Source organism: Rousettus aegyptiacus, unplaced genomic scaffold (assembly GCF_014176215.1).
Source record: "Rousettus aegyptiacus isolate mRouAeg1 unplaced genomic scaffold, mRouAeg1.p scaffold_m13_p_3, whole genome shotgun sequence".
In the NCBI taxonomy this organism is placed as follows: Eukaryota; Metazoa; Chordata; class Mammalia; order Chiroptera; family Pteropodidae; genus Rousettus; species Rousettus aegyptiacus.
This window is the reverse complement of record NW_023416306.1, coordinates 146132412-146157140: the sequence shown is the minus strand read 5'-3', so window position 1 is coordinate 146157140 and position 24729 is coordinate 146132412. Positions and strand designations below refer to the sequence as shown.

The window sequence follows — 24729 nt, the reverse complement described above, 5'->3', positions numbered from 1 at the left end:
CAGGGCGCAGGGCGACTCAGGCATTAAGAAAACAAAGTAAAACCAGTCGCATCAAGGAGAGACAGCGTTATTTAGGCAGCAGGCTACTCCCCCAGAGCCTCCACCCTGTCCCCTGGGCCCTGCGCCCGGGACTCAGCCGGTGCCCGGCTTCAGGCGCCTCAGCTCCCTCCACGTGTCCTGTCTTCCCAGCAGTCTCCACTGCCGCCTAGTAGGAACCTCCTGACAACTCGCGGTCTGCGGACTACAAGTCCCAGCAGGCACTGCGCCGCTTCTCTCTCCGCCCCACTCCGCGGGACACGCAGGCGCTCTCGGCTCGGTCAACAAGCTGGGCTGGTGCCGACTACATGCAGTTCCTTACGGGATTTGTAGTTTTTCTGGCGCTAGCCGTGCCGCCAGCCAAAAGAACAAGAACTACAAGTCTCGGCGGTCCCAGCGAGACGAGCCCGGTCACGTGGCAGGGGGCCGACCGGGCGTGCGTGCCGCCGTTGATCGGTGCTGCAGTGAGGAGGTGGTTCTTGCCCGTGTTGTGTGTGTGCGTGTGTGTGTGTGTGAGTGTGTGAGTGAGAGAGCGAGTGAGTGAGTGTGTGTGTGTGGGGGGACTCGGCTTGTTGTTGTCGCTTGACTTCCCCCTCCCCTCCACCCTTCCCTCTTCCCCGCCGCCGCTGCAGTGGCCGCTCCCTGGGCCGTAGGAAATGAGCGATAACGATGACATCGAGGTGGAGAGCGACGTGAGTCCCGGGACTTCTTCCTTCCCGTGCGGGTTGTCAGGCGGGGACAGCGGCTGGGGCTCTCAGCAGGGTGACGGCGGCAGGGGGCCGGGCAGCCACCGCCTTCTTCCCCTCCCCCCACCCCCTGGTCTGGGACCGCCTCCGTCGCGCTCCGGGCTTGCACCCCTTCGGGCTCCTGGCCTGAGCGGCCTTCTGAGACTGGAGGTGGGGAGGAGACACGCGGCCTCTGGGACCCCTGCCCTCCCTCCGTGGAGCGGGGTGCTGCGACTTCATGCTCCCACCCTAGCCCGCTCAGGATCCGGGGGACAGGGACAGAGTGCGCCGGGATCCCATTGTCCGGATCCTGGGGAGGGGACGGCGCTCAGGACCTGCTCCATCGGTCCGCGATCCCCTCCTCCCTGGACCTGCAAATCCCGGAGAGGGGGAATGAGGGAGGAGGAATAAGGTTTGGGAGTGCCCAGATGCCCCGAGCTGGGTCCGAGGGAAGGAGACAGTGCTCTGGCCCCCTCCGGCCTGGGTCGGATCCTGGAAGGAGGGGCGGCACTCGGGACCCCCCTGTCCCGCCACCGGATCCAGCTGGGGGGAATGAAGGCGTAGGGGAGGGAAGGGGGGGGGGTCGGGCTGACTTCCCCACCCGCCGCTTCCTCCGCCGCCGGCATTTTCTTTCTTATTATTGAATGTGAAGTGTAAAAATAACTTCTATATTTTCTATTTTTTTTCTCTCTCTTATTCCAGGAAGAGCAACCGAGGTTTCAATCTGCGGTACGTCTCCTACTCTCCATTTCATTTTCATTTCCGTTCAGTTCTAATCCTTTTTGGGGTCAGAAAAAGATCATTCTGTTACTTTTAATATTGTAGTAAACTCTCTTATTAATTGCTAAGGTGAGGTGGGGCCTTGTTCTGGGGTTCTAGGCAGGGAGGCAGGTTTGCAAATCTCATAATTCTAGATTCTCAGGTGACAGGTTTCAGTAACTGTACGAGAGGAGCATGAATCCTTCCGTAGTTGTCAGATGGAGGATCTAGCTATTACAAGTTGGAAATGAGAAATAACATCATTCTGAAGTAAATTGTAGTAGCATTTCAGGGCAGAGTGGTCAGAAGATTTACTTTGGAACAAGTAGGTTCTAAACGGTATCTGCATAGTTACGGAAAGCTGAAGCCATATGCAATAATCACCTTTAACCAAAAATCATGTGACTGCGCTAGTCTTATAGAATCTAGCATAACATGGTATTTAATGCAAAAATTGGAAATGTAGAGGAGCCAAAGATTGAATAGGAAAAGTGTCCTATACAGCTTATTGTGGTCTGACTGTATTTGAGTTGAAGAAGAGGTAAAAAGGAAATAGAAAAATTGTTGAAGGAAAGTGGCATTGTAGAGATAGTTTTGCCAAAAGGTGATGATTGAGACCATAAAGTGTTCTCAGTAATTCCTTAGGTTTTTGATGTTAATGTTCTCAGTAGATAGTTCTATGGATATAGATATACACTAATACTGGCTTTGGAGTCTGAGACAGTCCTGTGGGCATTCCATGAATAGATTAGAAAAAGAAAGAGCAGACACAAAATAAATCAGAATCAGGGAAAGAGAAATAAGTATATCAGAATGTCTAATATTTGACACCTGGGAACAGTAATGGAGGTCACAAATTCAGATGCCTCTGGAGGACCCAGGCAGTAAAATAGGAATAGAGAGCAGAGGTGAAGACTAGGGTACATGTTATTTCTCTGATTTTTAAAATGATATGTGGGGCAATCAAGTTATTTGGGGGCTTGTTAGAATTTGGAGGATGCCACTTTAATACCTTTGTCTAAGAATTTAATTACCACAGGATAAAAGCAAGCCCTCTTGTACCTTCATTAGAATAAGCAAAGATTCTTCAGTTTGTCCAAGCAGAGAGGCATTAAGAAAAATTTTATTTATTAAGAGCTGATATTTCCATAAAATCCAGGGATATAGTGGTTCTAGGGGTCTTAAAAATTATTCCTGGCTAATAGTCACTAAAAAGAATTTATTTCTCCATTAAGTATTATCAAATTCATATAATTTATACATAACTTTGAAAATTCAGTTCCTTGTTTCTCAGTTACTATTATCACTAATAATGTGAACTTAGAGTTTCATGTTTGGGACTCAGTCTATTTAAATTTTTTTTTTTTTCTCTCCAAATTGCCAGTTGTAAAATCCGCTCCAGGGCTTCAGGGTTGGAGGATAGAGATTGGTTAAGTGTCCTTTATAGAATCATTATTTGAATCGGAATTACATTGGCTTTTCAGTGAGAGGAAAGTTTTCTTTGTGAAATTTTGGCTTTTAGTTCTTCAAAGCTTTCTGCTTTTCAGAATATTCATCCACATGGGTGTTGATGTAAATTGCCTATTAAATTATTAAAATGTTTCCACCCCCCCCCCCCCAGAATGCTAATCTCATTGTTTTGTTTAGATATTTTTAGTTTGTGTTAAGGTGCTTTGGATTTTTCGCTTTGATTTTGGGGGCGGGCAAAGGAGCGGGTTTGACCCTTTGTGTTTAATTTGATACATTGACTTGCTGAGACTTTTAAATATTATCTGGCACAAAATAATCATAACAGCATGGAGAGAAGAAACAACAGACAAATTTTACAGATTATGAGTTATCATAAATAAACATTTAGCGTAAAAAGGATTTCATTATTTTTCTCTGTGAACATATCTGTTTAGTTCCTGATATTTAGTATAGATAATAACCAGCATATTTTTTTTTTAAATTGGTGGGGGTACTATTCTTAAGCTTTGCCTTAGTTCAGAAAAGGATGTGGACTCTGAATAACCATATATTTAGGACTACAGAAGAACTTTTTAGAAGTTATATTGGGAAAAGGTTCTGAGTCCTAATATAAAAAGACAGTCATGGTTTATAATGTCACTACAATACCTACGGCCTTACTGCATGCGAAACGTAGGATATTCCACAAGCACAGTTAGGAAGTGAAGCTAACTGTAACAGAAAGTGAAACTGATTTAATGAATATTTTTTTCTATTGCCTCAGTGCAAGTGCAAAAAGACAGCTTCTCCAGTGACCAATAAACTGTTAAAGGAAGTAACCCCAAACAATATATCGTTTTTTGCTAAATTTAATACATCTCAGAATCCCACTGATGTTATTTTTATTATTTTTTTGGAGGGAAAGATTGCACTTAAAAGGTAATTTTCTGAGACAGGTATATTTCATGCAAAGTGATCTTTTCACTTTATTTCTGTTTGGGAATTTCCTTTTGGAAAGAATGAAAGTATACTAGAAATACAGAGTTAGTGTTTTCGGTCAGGAAACCCAAAGCCTTTTTCAGCTTATCATTCATGACAGCTGAACATTCTTCAGTTACAGTATACTTTTTAAGGAGTTTAAAAACAGATTTGTGCAGTCTTGGCCTTTCTGGCATGAAATATTTAACTTCTCCAATCTCTTTGCTTCTGTAGGAATTGCAGTGTATTCAGAAGGGAATGAACTTGTTCACCTTTGATATTAGAATTTACTCAGGAAAGTACTGTCTGTTTTACCTGGAATTAGTTCTTGGCAAAAGTGCTACATAATGCATATACATTGTGTCAGGTTAGAGTGTTGACAGTGATACAGAAATGCCTGGTTTGGTTCCTAAGAATGCCTCTTTGTTAGAAAAAAGGGTGTTCTTATATTTGTTTTTTCAAGATGTCAGTAATGGTGAAATAGCTGATCAAGGACTCCAGCTTGGTTTTCAATTAAAATTTCCTGACCAAGGCATTTTCATTCTCTGAAATGGTTATAATATGGTGGCATATTTAAATTATAGCATTCCCAACTTCTTTTAGGCACCAGTGATTTTATTGAAGGTGTTAAAAATGCATGTATTTATTAGATGTTAGAAATGTATAACAGACTTCAAGCAGGAGAAGCGTGGGGAAGTTGAAATTTATAGCTTTCGATTAAGGGCCTTAGTGAGTTACTCATTTTAGCTGCCCTTTTTTTCATGTTGCATTTTTTGTGTTGATTAAAATGAATATTTTAAGATACTTAGAAATTCATTTTTATTTATTCTGACCTCTTTCCATCTATCAGAAGTAATAAATAGACCTTTCTGATGAGAATTTCGAGCCTGTATATTTCAATGTTATTATTTAATAAGAGTAGCTTATTAATAATCATAAGCAACACTATCATCCCTCTAAAATGCAACCTTCAAATTTTTTAAAGGCAATAAATGTTTAGTGGACAACTCTAATTCCCTATATGCTGAGAATTTTTTATGTTGGAATTGAGAAGTCTCCCCTTATAGATGAGGTTAGGTAGCCTGCAAGAAATGGCATTGTTCTGGAGAACCTGTACATCCTTGAGTGATGGAGCATTTATTTCCCCATATTATTTGTCTGCCTAGAACTTGCAAGAAATAAGGCTCCGTTGATGTAATGGCTTAGATGAAGATGCATTCTCTATGCAGTAAGTTGAAAGGAAATAAAGAGATTCCCTTGAATATTTAACAGACCTCCTTAGCTTGAGTGACCTGCCACTATAGCAACTTCTTGGCTAACAAAATCATATTTGCTTTTAACATTTAACAGCACTTAAGATACGCATGCTTGTTAATGTTGGAGATGGACAAATTGTAGGTGAAGATTTTTATTGTGGGTGCTAGTATGGAAAGTTTGGTGACTGAGAGGCTGAATAAAAACCTTGGCAGAGATGTCAAAGCTGGAAGCGATTTGGTGCTGGAGTTCCTGTTGAGCATCTGGGGGCCACTCTTCAGTTTCGCTCAGCCTTTTAGTATTCCTCTTAGCTTGGGATGCCTGAAGGAAGAGTTTTCTGGCAGAAATCACAAACCCAGTACACTTGAAGAGCAGCCGCATCCAGCCACTGCTGCAATAGGATGTAGAGGGGAGCCGTTTGGGGGCCTGCTGTCCAGCCAAGAATAGCTCTGCTGTCCCTTAGAGTTTGTTTGGTATCACCCATCTTTTATAACCAAACATCTTTCTCAGTACAGGTGAGAGAAAGCTGGCTCATCTGAGTTGATCTTTATTTCTTCAAGACACCTGTTTGTTTACCCTTCTCCCCACTTAGAAAAACAACAACTAGTTTTGAGTTTGTGGGAAGATCTCAGTTGCCTTACACTAGAAGTCCTCACCCAGTTTTTCATTCTCAACTCTGAAATCTCAGCCTTTTCAAAAAGGGTTGCCAGCAAGTGAAAACAGTTAACAAAACAGTGATAAGCTTGGCAACTGGCCCTCTATTTGGGTGAATTAGTGGAAGGTGGGGTAACAGTGTTATCGGGCTGGATGGATCTGTGGTTTGGAAATGCTTCCCAGATAGAATTCTCTTCCTGTCTAAAGGTTTTTCATTTGCTCTTTCAAGCCACTAGAGGTATCACTTAGTTCGGAGTTGCCTGGAATTAGGCATGTTAGTTCTGCGTATTTTTAACTTGTTTTTTCAAGTGAGATTTGAAAGGAGAAAAATGCATCATTGCCATTGTCTCTGAGAGCTTAAAATTGACTCTGGTTAAGCATAGCTTGGGGATGGACATGGCAGCAGGAATTGGTCTAAGATTCCACTCTTCTGCTAGTTAAATTGAACCTGGAACCACCACAGAAATTCCATCCACTACTTTGAGAACAACAGTCCCCTGCTTAGGCTTTCTACCAGGCAGTGGACTGCTGCCTTTCCTTGTTGAGCCAACTTCTCACACTTGGCTGGCTCCCCAGATGAAAAGCCAAGATTTCTGCTGATGGTCCTCAGCCAAGTTCACTTAACAATCCTCTAACCGAAAGTCTTGTCTATTTGAGTCCTTTCAGGGCTCAGTGAATGAGAAAGGGGTTGGTTTTGGTGTTAGATTATACTTAGCTCCACCCCTCCAGTGCAGGCTTGAGTGAAACCAAGTTCAACTTGATTCTAGCTTTTTCAGATTTGCTGGGCTCTCCCAGAAAGAAAACACAATTGGAATTTTATTTGTATCAACAAGAGGGATTGTGGGTAACACTGGTGTCACTGCTTCTGTGCACACCCCTTGAGCTGGGAGGAGGGCCAGGAATGGGGTGATTTAGTAGACACAGGAGTATCTGCTACTGGATACCAAGCTGGGCGATTAATTTGCATGTAAATAAGCCATCTTAGGGAATATGTACCAAACACAGGAGAGGCAGATAGATGCCAGATGCCATCTCTTAGCCTTCTAAGCTCTTTAGGTATAGTCCAGGTTAGAACCCAGCTCAACCTGTGTAGGTGACTAGAGGAAACAGTAAGTTAGAAAAGGACTAGGTACTTAAATATGTTTAATTTCTCCAAGCTATTTTATACTGCTGTTAGAGGCATCTGCAGGTTTTGGGGGGTTTTTTTTGTTTGGTTTGTTTTGTTTTGTTTTGTTTTGTTTTTGCTCTAATTATGATATCTACCTCTAGCCTCAGGTTATCTGGTGTCCAAGCTTGATCATTCCCTCAGATTCCCCCATAAATTCCATATATCATTTAATAGTGAATTCAGACTTAACAAGATTAGGAGGGCTTTAGAAGTGCTCCAGGCATCTGCCCTGGAAATGAGTGCTATGCTCTGGAGAACCAAGGCTGTGATGGGAACCATGTGTCCGATTCAACAGAGCTATAGGAGAAGTGTTATGCTTGAGACCAGGAAGTGACTAAAATTACCACAGCTGCTCCCAGCCTCCTCTTCCTCTGTAATGACTCAGACTTTTAGGATTAGATAATAGAATTTCAAGTCATCTCATTCCCACAACTCTTGTCTTTATAGATTTTTGTCTGTACATCTTGTCTAGTACAAGGATTCATTTTTGCTAAGGCTTTCTTTTTGCTAAGCCAAGTTATTTACTCTTGTTGCTTCATTTTTAAAAGTACTGGTACTCTGAGAGATTAAAGCTACGTGAACTTCTCATATACACACTTGCTCTTTAAGCTAGCTCAATGTACCCTTGCATATTCAGGATAAATTTGCAGAGTGTGTTATTTTTCATAATTCCCAGAGTATAAATGTAATAAGGTTCTTGCTTTAGGTTGAGCATGTGTTTCTGTTCCATTTGGAGGGAATGCCCTTTTAATGGGGACCTGCTGAAGCTTTCTTGCAGTGCTCTCCAGCACTATCTCTTCTGCCTGAAACCAGTGTATTTTGCCATTCCTGATTTGTTGGCAGTGTTTCCCGTTTCCAGTTGTGTTCTTTGTGAATTTTAAGCAGGACAGGATAAAGACTCTGCTCCATGTGTACTTAGATAATGCCGAATAAGCATGACCTGCCACAAGTGCCTGCGGAAATTTATTCAGAGCATATGCAAGTCAGAAGAGTTGCCATCTAAGAACTAGCTTTCAGTCACAGCTTGTGTGGGAAAGCCCTTGGCAGGATAGCACCTTGTATCCACTTTAAAAGAATAGGAACTCAGAGTGCAGTTGGCATCTGTATCTGCTTTGTCATATGATCTCAGATTCATGCATCTTGGTTTTTCAGAGGTTTTAGTTTCTATTATATGTTTTGGTGAGAAAGTCTTAAACGAGTACCTTTTAACAATCTGGAGACCAGAATAGACTCATGGTGATGGGTTTCACATGGAAAGAAGCACCGCACCAATGACCTAACTCCATTCCTGGGTACCCATCCTGGGAATCTCTTTACAGTGGGGCTGATCACATCTTATGAAGGGGCCCATTGAAGCTTTTTTGTGGTCACCTCTCAACCATGGACTGGCTGCTTTTCTATCACATAAGTAAGTTATGGGTTAAGACTAATGTTGCAGGAGAGTCATACTTTGTCCCCCTGAATAACTTTTATTTTACTTATGCATGAGCTGGATGCATCGAGCTACTTTGGATGTTCCTGTCACAAGCCTTGCTCACCCCTTTCTCCCCCTTTAGCAGAGCCTAATTCTGGAGACTCCTAACTACCTACCTCAACAAAGCCTTCCTAGTCCAGTCACCAGGGACTGCGCTGACAGCACATTCTTCCAGGCTATACCCACCTACCTTTACCAAGCAAAAGGAATGGCTTCGCTAATGTGCTCTTTCTCTCAATTCTTCTAGGCTGACAAACGGGCTCATCATAATGCACTGGAACGAAAACGTAGGGACCACATCAAAGATAGCTTTCACAGTTTGCGAGACTCGGTCCCATCACTCCAAGGAGAGAAGGTGAGTTTATTGAGAAAGCTGATTGGCCATCACTAGCTTGAAACTTGCTGTGGAGTGTACTTATCTATCTGGAAAGAAATGTAGTCAGAGATATTCGGGTGACATGGTTTCCTTAAATTTTTATTCTTTGGGAGATCATCACACACCTTACCTACTCTAGTTTATTCTTAGCAAACAACGTGAGATGTAATGTGTCTGCTTGTAAGACATCAGTAAAAGTTGTCTTTTAAACTTAGTATTATTTGTAATAAGTTACTCATTCTAGAAATTATATAACAATACACTGTAGTGTCGAAAGTTGCCCGTAATAGTTTGGGATAACACTAAGGATTCCTGAGGTTAGTGATCCCCTAGAACTTCATGAGAATTTCTTGTGTATGGTTCAAAGTTAGTATTTATCTTAAATGACAGTTCCCAGGGATGTGTGTGCACAAGTCTGGACACCAGTGATCTTCCTGTCCCAACAGCTGTTATTTTAAAGGCATGTAAAGAGCATTTTAAGCTGTTGGACAAATGATTTGGGTAAAAAGATATGTTCAAAAGAAATGGAAGAGAAAAATTACTGCTCTTCTCCCACCTCCTACCCTACTGGTGGTCTTCCAGAAACTAATTTTTTCCCTGGAGAGGTAGGCACCAGCTGTTTCTACATTTAAAAAACAAAGTTGGAAGCTTTGAGTAAAAAGCCTGTGGATTAGGGTCACTCCTTGGGATTTGGAGAAAACATCTGTTTACACGATTCTATCCTTGACATAGAATGTAGCTGGCTGGCCTTTGCAGCAGTTCAGCGGTGTAAGTGGCAAACTGGGAAGAGGACCTGTGTTTTTTTGGTTCAGTGATCCACTGTTTAAAGAAGCAGCCATTTTAAGAAAAATCATTGCTCTCTCGTGTGCTTTAAATGGGTCTCCTGATTTAGTTCTGTTTTGGGGGTCCTGGGTTTGTTTGGTTATCCAGAATCAAATTTGGAACCATTATGGTCATGTTTATACTGTCACTCTGCTAAGTCATGTGCTTTATACCTTATCTTGAGGTGTGGCTTTCTATGTGTTTGAAACATGGGGTAGGTCTGACCTTTATAAAAACAATAAAACAGGCCATGTGAATACCTAGTATTGCAAAACTTGAATTTGCCATGGGTTAGGCCTACTTAGTGGACTTGGTTTAATGGCCTTGGACCAAGGTTCTTACCTGGAATGACAGCATTCCTGGGCACAACACTGTCTAAGCACTACAGGAAATCTTTATGATGGGGACAGAGACTCACCCTTTTAGTCAAAGTACACATGCACAAAGGATTATCGCTAGTGCTAGTCTGAAACGTGGGCTGTCAGTATTTATTCATATACCATGGTATTACCTAAAATGGCTTGGTGAACTAAATGGACAAGAACTGCCTTCTATTCAAAGCCTCACATCTAACCAGGAGTGGCACCAAGGCCGTGTTTCCGCAAGATGTGGCCTATGGACCACTCACATCAGACTCTCTATTGAATCCACCTTTCTGGAGGCGGGCCTGCAGATCTGTATTTGTAACAAGCAGGTGATTCTTAGGCATTCTTAAGTTTGAGAACACTTTGAGAGGGGAGGGTCATAGGAGCTCAACTATACCTTTTTTCTTTATTCAGCCTATTTTACATTGCTGTAACATTCATATGTCCTTAAAATCGCATTGTCCTTAAAATCACGTTTTCCTAAATCTTGTTGTTTCCTTTCTTTAAAGAAAGTTGACGATTTGAAGTTGATAGCCTTACAAACTGAATAGTTTGTCATTGGTTGTGGTCTGTTCATTTATTCACTCATTCCATTCACCAAATATTTATTGAGTGTTACATGCCGGGCACTATTCTAGATATTAGGAATACAGCAGTGAACAAAACAGACAAAAGGAGAAGCTCTTATTCTGATGAGAAGAAGATAGAAAATGAACTAATAACTAAAAACATATACAGTATGTCAGATAACTGCTATGAAGAAAATTGAACCGGAAGGAAGGGTTGCAGTTTTCATTAAGGCAGACAAAACTCACTGGCAAGGCAACATTTGAGCAAAGATTTGAAAGAAATGAAGGAAAGAACCGTACGTATATCTAGTGACGAGCATCTCAAGCAGATGGAAGGTGAGTGTAATAGCTCAGAGGCAGGAACTAGGAGCATTCCTGGGTCCCCTTCAAGGAGAACAGAGGCCAGAGTAACTGGAGTGGAAGGAAGGTGATGGGGTCAGAGAAATAGACTAGGGGATAGAAGTGGTTGAAGGGTTAGGTTTCATAGAGCCCGTCGGCAATTTACAGGTCCCTTTCCAACTTCAGAGTCTTGTCCTGTGTTTCAGTCCAGATATTTCACACTGAGCATGAATGAAGGAAATGGCTCTTAGCTCTGGTGGGACCCCAGCTCTTTCCTATCTAAATTCCATGACGTTCATTAATCTTGTCTGCCAGCACTGTTTCACAGGTGCTGCAGGAAATCTTACAGAATACTTTGGTCTCAACTTCCGAGTTCTCACTAAATGTTGCAATTTTTTTCAAATGTGGTATTTGAACCAAAGGAAATTAGCTAATTCTTGATTTGGATTGCAGTAATTAAGGTTGTGACATTATAAATAATCTTGAAATGATGATTTTACCTAGCGAATTTAGGGAGCTTAGATCAGGTTCTTGAAGGCAAGGCCTCCAATCTCTTGTGACTTCTCATTTACTATTTGGATTGTCTATCATATGTATCTTAAGCCTTTTGTTTTTTAAAAAGAAACCGATACTGATTGAATTAGATCCTAACCAAGAATGGAAGGATGCTTATATTTAAAAAAAAATAGGTTTACACATTAGACCTAAACTCCATTTATGCTTGTTTCCTATGTTTTTACTGTAACACAAACATTATAAAGAATGGTCATCTTTTGCTTAAGTAAAAAGATCAGTGATGATAACTGTATTGTAATATAAAATTAAGTCAGTACAGCAATTCTGTGAGGTGAGTATCATGCTACTATTGAACAATTACTATTGCTCCTTGCCCCTGCCATCATTACCATGTCAGAGGTGAAGAAACAGGCCCAAAATCATGATTTTTCTGTAGCTTGATAGGGACTAGAACTCAGGCCTGCCGATTGCCAGGTTTTATTTTTCTACCATACCATAGGCGTAAATAGTTTAAGGATAAAGGTGCTCCTTGACTTACGAAGACGTTACATCCCAATAAACCCATCGTAATTTTTCATTAAGTCAAAAATGCATTTAATACAGTTAATCTAGTGAACGTCATAGTTTAGCCTAGCCTGCCTTACATGTGTTCATAACACAACATCCAAAAAAAAAAAAAAAAAAGAACACTGGTGACATAGTGCACTGTAGATTATCATATTTACCCTCAGGATCATGTGCCTGACTAGGAGCTGTGGTGCTCTGCTATTGCCCAATTTCATGAGAGAGAATTGTATTGCATATCCCAGCCTAAGAAAAGATTAATGTGTATTGCTTTCCCACCATACAAAGTTGAAAAATCATAAATCAAACTGTCAGAAGTTAGAGACTGTATTTTGAAGAAGTCTTGCTTAAATGTTTGTATCTATATGCTTTACATGGGGAGCTTCCTCTGAATAGACCCAGTAATCTTGGCAGTATGTCATACTGAGGCAACTACTAAAATACTGTCCTCTGAAGTGGCATATATAGGTAACACTGAAGTGCAGAGATTATTTAAAGATTATAATTTTTTTTGAGAAATAGACCTAATAGTTGGTGGTCCATTTTGGCTTTGCCATAGTTCCCAGTGTTAGCAAGTGGGCTCTAGAACTCTGTCGTTTTAGTCTTTTGTTTCTTATAGTTTTGCAGCTGGACATTTCACTGGGGAAAAATGGGATGGAATAAGAACCATCAGCCAGTCTACCAGAGTAAGGGAGTATCAGAGCAAGAACAACTGTGGCCCCATTTCTTGTAGAAAGACATTACTCTTCTTGAACAGAATTATTATTTGTTTCAAAGGTCTTAGGTTGGGAACTAGCTGTGGAGTGTTGTCCTGTGGCTTACTGGCACTGAGCTTAGACCTGGTGGCCAGCCCATCAGTTTGCCTTTACATGGAGATGTCATTCTGCCCTCCACCCCATTAGTTGGCCCCAGCACCTAAACCAGAGTGATTACATCCAGTCACACTGTTTCCTTATCATAGTTGACTTTAGCGATAAAAGGTTCTGTTTCAGCATTGCCATTTGTGCTGTGCAGGGATTTATAGACACTTGTCATCTTTTAAGTTTCTTGCTAAATGCCTGTTTACCATATTTAATTGTTCTCACAGGCATTTGTGCTCTGGATTTCTCCTTTCTGGATAGAGGTATGTTAAAAAGAAAGAATATAACCTAAAATAAAAATAAAAACAGGGTTTCTTGTCATCATTAAGTTCAGAATTCCTTCATTTTGGGTGAGATTATGAGGGCACTGCCTCTATCAGCTCTTGTCACAGACCGTGGCACACGGTAGTTCCCAGTAGGTAACTGTAGTGAGCGCCAGAGGAAACAGCAGGCTTGCTCAGCCCTTTAATGAAAACAACAGCCAACATGGTTGTGTTCACCTGCTTAATTAAGAGCCATGTGAGTGCTGTGGAGGTTTAAAAGGTATAATAGATGATGTCTACTCAAGAGTTTTGTGCTTTCGTTAGGAATGGATTATTCCTAACAATTAACAATGATAAGACAACAGAATAGTATCAAGTAAGAGGTTTAAACACTGAGCTAATCGCTTCATCTCTATTAAAGCTTGTTTTCCTTAACAGGTAGATTTTGAAACCAAATAGCTAACGTCATGAGTCATGATTCTAACTGTTAAAGATCAGTCTTGCTTTTAAATCCACTCAGCACTGTGATTGGGGCACTTATCCAGTTATAATCATACATATATTTGCTTTATGAATATCTGCCGTCTCCCACACCATATCATAAGTACCATAAAGGTAGGGAAAACATCATCTTTTAGTCACATTTCTTCCCTCAGGGCCTGGCATACAGTAGAGAGCAGAGTGAGTATTTATTAACTAAAGGAAGGAGGCCCCCTCTCCATCCTGGCCATGTTATGCTAGGAGAGGCTCATTCTGGTGGACACCTTTTAAGACACAGTTTCTTTAGCAGCACTGTTTCTACATCATATCTGGACTGCTAGAGAGATTATCTCTTAAATGAAATGTAAACTACAGTCGTAGCTGTTTTACCTCACTACTCATTAAGGTTATTATCTGGCCAGACAGCAACTTGGACAGTTATTTTTTTCTTAAATTGTCTACATCTTTAATTGGTTGCCCAAGTCTTCCTTAAGTTTTGGGCTCAGCAACTATAAATGTATTGAATTCTTTGTAAGCTATGTATACGTTGCTGAAAACTTACGAGGGCTTTTCATTGCCCATCAAGGTAAGGACTGATGGGCACCTTGTCCTCTAAATAAGGTACCCAACTTGCCCTCCTGCTTTTTTTCCTCCTTCCCTTATAGTGGGTGGGTGTGCACCCTCTTCTCTTTCCCCAGGAATGTCATTCTCAATTTATCTGAGTTCATTCCACAAGGTCTTACTCCAGCCTCACTTCCCAAATGATGTCGGGATTTTGTGAAGAGACCCACTCATGGGCCTATCTAGCCTGTGCATTGTTCTCTTGCTCATGCGCTACCATGTGTTTCTACCAGCTGGTCAGTCTCCACCTGTCCACCTTCAAGGCCCATATCAACACTTCACCGCTGTGAAGAACCCCATGGTTTCACTCTCCCTTTAATCCCAATTGCCCATTGTGAAGCCTATCCTTTCTTCCTGTGATGATCCTATATCTAATGAGAGGGTGCACTCCTTGAAGGCAGAAGCATCGTCTACCCTTCTGGAAGTCTCTGCAGAGTTGGGGAGAGCTTACTCCATGGAGAAGAATAGAGAGCCAGGAAATGCTACCTAATGCTTTTTCCCTCCTGAGACTTGGAAGGATAAGGATTGGTTAGTAGGCCTTCCCTTTAGCATTTTCTTTTTCCTCTAACAAAATTGCAAAAATTTTAGAAAAATGGGAAGAAATGAAAGCAGCTCCCCCCAACACAACTACAACCTTTCCTTTATTCAAAGATTATAAGACAAACATTGCCCAATAGAAGTTTAATGTGAGCCACAAATACATTTAAATATAATTTAAATACAATTTAAATTTCTAATTGACACAATAAAAAAGTAAAATAATAGGTGAAATTAATAATATATTTAACTTAATATGCAAAATTATGACTTTAATATGTAATCAAGATATTAAAAGTCACTAATGAGCTATTTTCTTGCACTGTCTTAAAATTTCAGCATGTATTTTATACTTATAGTGCATCTCAATCCAAACTAGTCATATTTCAGTTGCTTATTAGCTACATGTGGCTAGTGGGTATCATATTACATAGTTCAGTTTAAAGATTCACTCCACCCCAGACCCCATTTTAATATGACTGAAATTGGTTGCCATCTTAAAGTAGATGACAAAGAAACTTACCTCCTTTTTTTCTCCCCCACCAAAAGCCACTCTTATTAAGTTATGGAATTATTGATAGAGTGTAAGCAGCAAGGAAATAATGGTGTCTGGGTATTCCGTTTTGATCTCTTCATATACATGTTTATGTGGGTAAAATTTTATAGCTTGCTGTTGTTGTATAACATGCTTTTCCCCCCCAAGTGAAAAGGTGTTTATATTTAGTCATTAGACATTTCTGTTGGCCATTTAGGTCGCTTCCAATTTTTTTATTTTTACAAATAATGTGGTGATGACTATCTTGATGTATGAGGTTGTTCCCACAGAATAGATTTCCAGAAGTTGGATTGCTGGGTCTAGGGGTAAGAACAGCTGGGTTGTTGCTGTGTGTTGTCAAAATGCTTTCCAGAAGGATTGTTTTGTGTCTTCTTTCTTATATTTCTTTTTTCAAGCAAATTCTAAAGACTAATCTTTTGGTGGTATCTTCTGAGAATACTAATTTTACCAACATTGGAATTTTTTATTTTTTTGGAGGGGTGACTAGTTCAGTAGGCAGAAGGTAGTAATTTTTTATTTCGTTTATTACCAGTGAGATTAAATTCTTTTCCACATGATTATTTACTAGCAGTAATTCCTCTGAGTAACTGTGCTCCTGTCCTATGTGGTCAAAGTTGGATGAGGAAGAGTCACACCTACATTTTAAACTACCAAGGGCACAAGGAAAAAGAATACAAAATTTGAAACATAATTTTGTTTTGACCATTAAACAAATGTCTGACTCCTCTCTTAGCCCTTTAAAGGTCATGATAGCTCTGCCTTCCCCTAGAAATCAACAAAAAGGTTTTATGGGGAGGTTTGAGGAGGGCCTGGCAGCAGGAAGCCTTTGAGGGGGTCACGTGGCTGTGCTCACTCTGATCCCCTTCCAGCGCCTCCCTTGTTGACACTGATGGGCTTCCATAGTGGGATGAACTAATTTAACGTAGAGCCACATTTATTGTGTAGATTCTTTAAGTTTTGTTTTCAGAAGATAGCTATTCAAATGGAAAGGTACAATGGATTAGCCATAGCCTGTCCTTTAATATGTATAAAAGCTTGGGCTGATTTCTGAAAATATGGCTTTATTTTCTTTAAAATAATTAGTATGAAATAAAATAGGTGTCAGTTGATGACTTGGGCAGTAGTTCTTTTTTCATTCCCCAGGACATGGCATTTCGGGTGTTGGGGTAACAAGGCAGCTATAACATTAGCCCAGTAGGATCTGATTTTGACAGTGAGGAAGAAAAGTGAGAAGTATAGCTAAGATCGTCGTTTTTTGAGTCAGCATGAGGACCCGAGTGAATAGCAATGGTGTTCCTAATTTTAACAGTCTAGTCCCACTCTTTTCTTCCTCACCTCTCCAACTCTGCTTTCTAAAACAAATTGGAGTTCTACACAAATCCAGGTTACTGAATATGATTTACGACTCCAGAAATGCGTGGAACTCCTGCCTTATATGAAAAGTTTTGAGAACCACTGTCTAAGATGGTAGTTAGTAACAATGGAGGGCATCCTAAGCATCAGTGTTAACTACTTCAAGAATCATTTGGGGCCTTAAAAACGGTATGAATTAGTATGAAACTCTTGGGTTTAGGGCCTTTGGTGAAATATGTAGTCAGTTCTTGCTTTGACATGTGAGCTGGGTGCACTCTGTTCCCAAGTAGAGTTCTGTTCAAGTGGGTGCCTCTGGAGGCTGGATTGACCTTTTTCCTTGTTCTCTTGTTGCTGTGGGCAGGGATATTGATGGGCAAGCAGCTGCAGCATGAGCAGGAGAAGGGGCAGGAACCTGCTGGGCCTCTCGGCCAGACCAGGTCTTCTCCATTGTCCATTTAGGTTTTACCCTTTTTAAGTAATGAAGCCAAATCACTGTGGGAACTGGCAATTCCCCTCCCCTGGGACCAGATTCAGCCAGTTCTCTTAGGCTATCTTGCATCTTCAGGCTTTTCCTATTTGCTTTTTCTCTGCTAGACGACTGTTTGGTTTCCACCTGTCTTTAGAAAGAAAAAGGAAAACAGCCTTACAGTGCCGCTAATATAAGCTACTTTAAAAATTTTTTTTCAACCTAATTTTAAAAACTAATCTTCATCTTTGCTTCAACTTCAACTCACTTCTGTTTCCATAATCTGTGCAGAGATGATTTACCTAAACTCTCAGTTCTTCAGGAAGACCAGGGTCTTCATTGACATCCTTTTGGACAAATCAGGTGACTCTTTTATAGTCCTTTTCCTCCTCAAAATCTTATCTTCATGACTGTACTGTCCCTCTAAATCTGTTGATCTTTTTTATTAGTCCCACAGCTCTCTTTGTGTCCCCAAAAGGTGGGTGTCCTGGAGGCCTGAGTTAAATTCTGCTCTGCTATCTAGTAGTTAATGTAACATTAGGTAAGTTACAGCTCCTTGTCTCAGTTTCCTCATTTATGAAATAGGAGAAATAATGCATCAGAGGTTGTGTGAGGATGCCTGGCATTTAGTAAGTATTCAGTAAGTATTAGCAGTTGCCATCACCATCATCATCATCATTTGTATTGCATGTGCATCCGTGGCTTTGGAACAAGATCTGCCAAGACTGTCTAGTGTCCTTTTGCGTTGTTCCCAAAGACGAAGGAGAGGTCTCAGGGGCCACTTTGCATTAACTCATACTGCAACATAGGAGGCCCAGTACCTCTTGAGTCTCCCCTCAGCCATAGTTCATCTTGTCTCAGAGCTGTGTCCAAACCATTGAAGATACCTGTTTCTGCTCTGAAAGGCAGCATTAGAATTAGTGCCTTCTAATTATAAAAACTAACAGGAAAAAAAAATTACTCAGGTCTTCAAAGTCAAGAGTCGATCTGTGGACCTGTTGATTTGCCATGTTTTATCTGCTCAGGCACACTCACATACAGACTGCTGACTCAGCCAACTGATCCCACTATAGAAGACAGAACCTGAAAGCCCAGGCCCCCTCCATAGTCCATACTGTAAAGCCCAGTGTTTTTGTTGGCCTTGTGTTTCCCATTCACGTAGTATAAACTCATAAAGGCAAGGAAGCACCTTCCCCTGTGTCTGATCACATGGTCTTGTATGGTTTGGAAGCTGGGAGGAAGGAATTTTGGATGAGTCTGGCGTTTTCTGGCTTCAGCCTTTTGGTTTTTCTTCCCTGGACTAGATGATGTACATGTAAGTTTTGAGGAGTTCTGTATTTCGTGCCTTAAATGTTTTCTTGTTGAATTTTACTTCTTGTTGAGTACCCTGGAAAGAGCAAAATTAAGTTAACTGAGTCACTATGTTGGACTTGCTAAGGAGTCGGGGGCATCCTAAGTGGCCTGGGGTTCTGCTTTCTATGGGGATGGAGGAAGGGCTGTGCTTAGTGTTCTAAAGGCCTCGTGCTGGGTTTGTACCAGTTCAGCTTTCTTTGGGGACCTCTTATTCCCAAGGCACTGTGAATCATTCATTAAGTTATCAAACTGAATATTTGCAAGTGCTCTCTCGTTCAGAGATTTTGCTTTTTTCCCCTTGTCCCAGATGTAAATGAGTAGTTAAATAAGAACTAATGTTGCTTTCTGGGACCTGTTAATTGAAAAAGGGGGTGGGCAAATTTAAAGAGAGACTGTGATGTAAATATGCATAGCAATTAGATCAGTGATGGAGTGCATAGAGTTTGGAGGGCTAGGTGAGACCTGAGATAAATATTGTGTCTGCAGTCACAGAGCCCATTAATGACTCCTGGATTCCTAAACTCTTCCAGGCCCTCTGCTACTTATCCTACAGTGCTTATTTGTATTTCCATCTCTAACATCCAGAGAGGTAGAGTATTTTAATTAGTCTCTTCTAATGATGTGCCCCTCCCCCATTTTTTTATTTTTCACTTTGTCACCTGATAGACCCTCATAAATCCTCTTTAACAGAAATGAGAAGTAGCATCTGAAGTAGCCTTGCAACCAGAGTTGCAAGCCCCCATTGCTAGATATTCTCATTTCTTTCTTTATAACCTGGCTTTGGCTCCACCCTTATGCCCTTGCCTGTGCTGTTCTCGCAGCCCAAAGTAACCCTTTTCCAGCAATTCCACCTTAGTCTAACCCAGGGTTCACTATTTCAGATGGGAGCATGTGTGTGCACGTGTGTGTGTGCCCAAGCATAGCCAAAGCCAGTGCCTGGCAAACAGTAGGTAATTGCCCCAGCCAAAAGCCGTCTTTTTTGTGGCTTTTCTAATCTACTTAATACCTACTCTGTACTACTCAAGTTATATTTGTTGATACTACCCCATGATTTGTCCGTGTATAAATATATTTGTCTCAAGTAGATAGTAAATAAACATCTGGGCAAAGAAGCCATGATTAATACATTTTGTTTCCCCGCAGTGTCTGCTCAGTACCTTACACATAATTCACACCAGATAAAAATGGTTGACTATGAACAACTTCCTTTCGAGAAAGTTGCCTTAAGGGTGCTATAAGAGAAGAAAGCCTAGAAATTCTAGTACTTGTGAGGACTGGTGAATAAACCCAGGCCTTGCAAACCTCTCTAATGCCCACCCAGCCCAGGGTCTATAAATTGAGATTCTCAGTATTTAATACAAGTGAATTTAGTTTTGCTAGCCTGAATGGATGTTTTCTTGGCCTTTTCCCCCGACTATGTTCTGGTTCAGGACCCGCTGGGGTTATAATACAGAATTGGTCGAGTACTGCCCTACCCTGAGTAAGAAGTTTTACTACTTCTCAAGAGCCTGAGTGGCATAAATGCCACATTTCAACTACTAGACTGCCCTGCCTTGGGCTTCAGTTCTCTTGGCTTTTATAGTATTGCAGCAATTCACCTGGTTGGCTGCTTGGCCATGGGTAACTCTGGCCATGTTTGCAACGTGGAGGGAATCTTCCACAGGCAGAGTAATATGACATCCATTTTATTGGCTTAGTAACTTGTTCTTCGGACAGGGCAGTGCCTGAGCTACCCACAGCCATTGTATAGGTGTGGTTGCTTCCTGAAATGACCCAATCTCAGGCCCTTCCTGTGTTGACATGAAGCACTGACAGCTTTCATGAAAGTCTTTTTAGCCAATGAGGCTGAAATAGTGACACAGCAGCATGACTTAGCTGGAAATAGTTAATGGTCTGAGGATTTGGCTGAATTCTAGGACCTTGATGAAAACCTTTTTCTTCACTCCCATCTAAGCCAGCTCCAGCCAAGATCTTACTCTTATCTTTCTGGAGCAGTTGCCTATAGTCAGGCCCCAGCAGAGAATGAGTGGCCTCAGCTCTCATTTTTAGACATAGCCAGGCCGAAGACTTGAAAGGAACCTAAAGAACCAAAGGGGATGGGAGGAGTGGAGTACAAGTTCAGGAGTCAGATGGACCTGAGCTTAAATCCAGGCTCTACCACTGCCTAGTTGGTGATTTTGAATAAACCAGTAAACTTCTCTGAGCCTCGGGTTCTGTAGAGCTCCCTTTCTGAGTGCTAGTGAGGTAAGCTATGGAAAGCACTTGGCACCTTAACTGGCACAAAGAAGACTCTCGGTAGCAATTACTTCGGTACCTCAGCCTTATCCCACCTCACCCTCCAGTTTCCCTTCCCCCATGCTGCTGTTGCAGGAAGTTTTCTCACTGCTTGGACTAGGTCTTTATTTTGTTCCCTTTGTTTTTTCTCCTATTGCAACAGGCATCCCGGGCCCAAATCCTAGACAAAGCCACAGAGTATATCCAGTATATGCGAAGGAAAAACCACACACACCAGCAAGATATTGATGACCTCAAGCGGCAGAATGCTCTTCTGGAGCAGCAAGGTGAGCACCTGAGCTTGTGGGGCAGCTGGCCCTGCTGTGCTCCAGCCAGGTCAGGGCTTCGCATCTGGGCCTGCAGAGTCAGAGCCAGTTTTGGAGCATGTGCTCCTAAGCAGCCGCTGCCCTGCCTGTGGGGCCTGAGTAGTTGAGCGTTAGAGCCATCCAGAGGAAGGACCTGAGCCGCCGGTGAGGGAGCGGTGGAGTCTAGGGGTTGGACATCTGGAGACTTGTTTCTAACCTGATTTCTCCCCTTTTGGGGGCTCAGGTGTTCTGCCTGTAGTAGGAGTCACACCTGGTATCAGGTGTCTCAAAGAGCTGAGGTCTTTGGATTGGAGTGTGCTGTGTAAGTACCAGAAATTCCAAGGATTCAGGGACAGTGAGCTCTTCCCATTGTCAATGGTAGTCCAATCAGGGCAGCCTATGGGCCAGGCCCATGCTGTTCTCCAACGCTCACATCCGCCTTTTCCTACAACCACAGGGGAAAGCGAGAGCTGATCAAGTTCTTTGTTCCTGGGGAATTCACTTCTCTTCCTCCCTCATGGAAGATGCAAGTAAAAGGAAATGCAAGTAACCACCTGGGTTAGAACACCTCAAATAAAATAAAATAAATAAATGGGATGACCTTCCAGGCTCAAGATGAGCTAAACCGAGGGATGGGCAGAGGGAGGTGGCAGCGGGTTGGTTACTGGGCCGAGCAGCCTGCATGTAGGGGCTGTGTCGAAAGGCCCAGGTATTCGTGTGTATTGGTGACTTGCTTCCAAATGTCCAGCTTGTCTTTCCAAGTGGATCTTGTACATGAGAGCTAAGCCAAAACTTTTCTTTGGCTGATACATCTTATGTCATCCTTTCCTGCTGTTGTGTAGCCTTCACACCCTCGTAGTTCCTGGCATTGCCAGGCCAGCTTCTCCTTTCACTGTACTGTTGGGTCCCACAGGGAACTCACGCTCCTGCCTCTACACTGGGCTTCCAAGGCAGGACGGTGACATCACATGCCTTCTCTTTAGGGTTGGGTGACATTGCAGAGTGGCTGGCCATTTCTACTGGGCTCTCAGGTCTGGCCAGGAAAGAGGGAAATGAAGTGTGCTGGTGGAACAACCACCAGAAGGGAGTTATTTCTGAGCCACCCTGAGCCTCAGGGGCCATCAAGCCCTTCGGAAGAACAGGCTGGACCCTGAGCTGAGAGTCAATTACTCCCCCAGTCCCCAGAAGGCTGTAACCCGCTCGCTTGGTTGCTTTTCAGTCCGTGCACTGGAGAAGGCGAGGTCGAGTGCCCAACTGCAGACCAACTACCCCTCCTCAGACAACAGCCTCTACACCAACGCCAAGGGCAGCACCATCTCTGCCTTCGATGGGGGCTCGGACTCTAGCTCGGAGTCGGAGCCCGAAGAGCCCCAAAGCAGGAAGAAGCTCCGGATGGACAGCTAAGCTCCGTGGGGCAGGCCAGCAATAAAAACTGTCTCCTCCGTCGTCTCATCCTCCTTGAGTTCATCCTTAGAACCCTCAGAACCATTTAAGAGACTCTTATTTTTTTTCCTTTTTTTTTTAAATTTTATTTTTACGTAGAAGCTCTTGGACAACAGCTCTCGTTCTCCTTCCCCATTCCCACTATTTTTTTTTTTAATGTTTCCCTTCAGGGATTCCCTGTCCCCACCAGGAATTTTTAAACCAAAACACCCCAACTTGGCAGCTTTTTCTGTGGAGGACAGACAGCCGGCCGGACCTCTGAGCACATGGTGTTCTGACCACCCACCAGCTCCTCCAGCCCTGCCGGGCGCAGGCCCGGCGTACTCCTGCCCCTCCAGGCCTCTCCTCCTGGCCACCCTCACCTCTGTTTGATAGACTTTGTGAATCTGTGGACTGCTCTACTTTAAGAAGATGACCGATTTAAGAAGTAATCAGAGTTACCCCTTCTTCTTTCTAAGGATTTTTTTTTTTTCTAAAAAGCTATTTATTGCTCCTGTTAAAAGACCAGATCCTTGAAGAAGCTTGTGGTATGAAAGGAAGTGGGGACAGATTTGCAGCGCAGTCTGGCCTGTTGCACTCCTGCTTCTCAGCCAGCCTTAGGGAAGGCCGCGTGACGCTCGTGTGGTATGTGTGGGGGACGGCAGCAGTGAAGCGGTAGCCGCCAGAGGGTACAGGGGGTGGGACAAGGAGGGAGGATCGGGCCGGGCAGAGGTTTTGTACTGAGGGCCAGTGATGATGTTTTGATATTTATTTCCTGCTACTGAAATTTGAATCTGAATTGTCCCTATTTCTGATGATGTCGGTATTGCAAAACGACAGATTCATAAAGTAATGATCAAATCTTCCTTTCTTTCCGTGTGTATTTCTAAGAAATAGAGCCAACTGATTTTGTATGTAAATACCAAGAGCAATTTACCTGGTACTAAACCCGCACCCTAGTACGGCCCCTCCCCCGCCCTCGCCCCACTCCCTTTCCGACTGTCCTGGAACTCATCCCCATTGTGTGATCCAGCCCTGGTTCTGGCTGCGGTCAGCAGATCCCAGTGAAGGGTTTTGTGTGTTTAGGCCTCATTTCTTTGTCTTTTTCCTACTTCGTTCCCGGCATTTGCTGATTTCTAGTGTATACTCTGTAGTCTCAGTCCGTGTTTGATTCCATTCCACGGAAATAAAAAGTATGTTGTACATACTGCCGAAGAATTGTCTTGCAAGTTAAGGCTTCCCCCTTTACTATAAGACTATAAATAAAAGCTTATTTTATCCTTCTTGGTGGTAGTGTCTTCTTGCCCTTACAGAGGCCAAGATGGTTAAGAGAAGAGCCCTCTGGAGGCCACTGGGCCTCTGGAAGCCTGAGAGTGGGGCAGAGTCGCTTCCTGTGGGCTTGCTGAGCTGGGAGCAGCCGAAAGCCAGAGCAGTTCCCTTTTTGTCCTAAGGGCTCAGCTCAGCCTGGGCAGGGCAGGGGCTGGATAAACTGGTGGTGGCGACTTTGCTCATTGGATAGGAGCTTTTAAAGTTCCAACAGGGATGGGATTGTTTGGGGCAACATTTTTAGATCCACTTCCTGCTAAATGACCATTGGGGAATTGGAATATGTGGGTTTGGGCTTCTCCTGGTAATGAATGCCTGGTTCAGAGATGCCTAGAGTTCTCTAGGACCTTTCAGTTTCTAGAGATTCCAAATATAGTAATAGGAGGTAGCAGAGCTGGCAAGAACTAGAAATAAAGGAAACTTCAGTAGCATCAAGTTTACTCAGTCTAGGGACCAATACCAACCAGAATCTGACCTTCGAAAGGAAGAGGATATATGGCCAGAACACCGCTCAGCTTTGGTGTTCCTGTCTGGCTGACCAGAAATATTGCTGTTCCTAGAGCAAGGGAGAGAGTGAAGTCAAATCGGTTCTTTGATTTGTAACTCTCTTTAGAATGGTAGTGTTGGGGTCCCTGTCAATTTAATGTCATTCATAGTATCTCTTTTTGGTTAATGGGAGTTGACAGATGAGTTGTGTTTCTATCAAGTTTGTAACATGATAAATCAACACCACAAAACTCTGATTGCAGTAAGGGAAACAGGAAACGGGGGATCACCATCCCAGTTATTAAAGGTACTCCATTTCAAGATGGGAGAGAAACAGGAGTAAGAGGGAAAAATGGAATGAGAAGTCGGGTAATTTCTT

At 42.6% G+C, this 24729-nt stretch overlaps 1 protein-coding gene across 5 annotated transcripts; it reads left to right on the top strand.

The window, feature by feature from the left end:
* Nucleotides 1–445: 445 nt before the first annotated feature.
* MAX (MYC associated factor X) lies at nt 446–23821 on the top strand. Of its 5 annotated transcripts, XR_001596499.2 has the most exons (6): nt 446–728; nt 1464–1490; nt 8745–8852; nt 20975–21098; nt 21574–21658; nt 22336–23821. XR_001596499.2 is itself a non-coding variant. In XM_016141731.2 (5 exons), exons 1-5 carry the CDS (start codon nt 693–695, stop codon nt 22518–22520), a joined length of 486 nt encoding a protein of 161 aa, XP_015997217.1. In that variant the 5' UTR covers nt 448–692; the 3' UTR covers nt 22521–23821. The 5 variants fall into 5 exon arrangements, 4 of the variants coding, with proteins under 4 accessions (XP_015997217.1, XP_015997219.1, XP_015997218.1 ...); XM_016141731.2 differs by lacking the exon at nt 21574–21658 and having other exon boundaries at nt 448–728; nt 20969–21098; XM_016141732.2 differs by lacking the exon at nt 21574–21658 and having other exon boundaries at nt 465–728.
* Nucleotides 23822–24729: the final 908 nt, after the last annotated feature.

What these genes read in the sequence shown, in the direction of transcription:
- MAX (XM_016141731.2), top strand. Translation starts at nt 693, where the DNA reads ATGAGCGATAACGATGACATCGAGGTGGAGAGCGAC. An exon ending in ACATCGAGGTGGAGAGCGAC is followed by an intron (nt 729 to 1,463) that starts GTGAGTCCCGGG and finishes CTCTTATTCCAG; the next exon opens with GAAGAGCAACCGAGGTTTCA. An exon ending in AACCGAGGTTTCAATCTGCG is followed by an intron (nt 1,491 to 8,744) that starts GTACGTCTCCTA and finishes CAATTCTTCTAG; the next exon opens with GCTGACAAACGGGCTCATCA.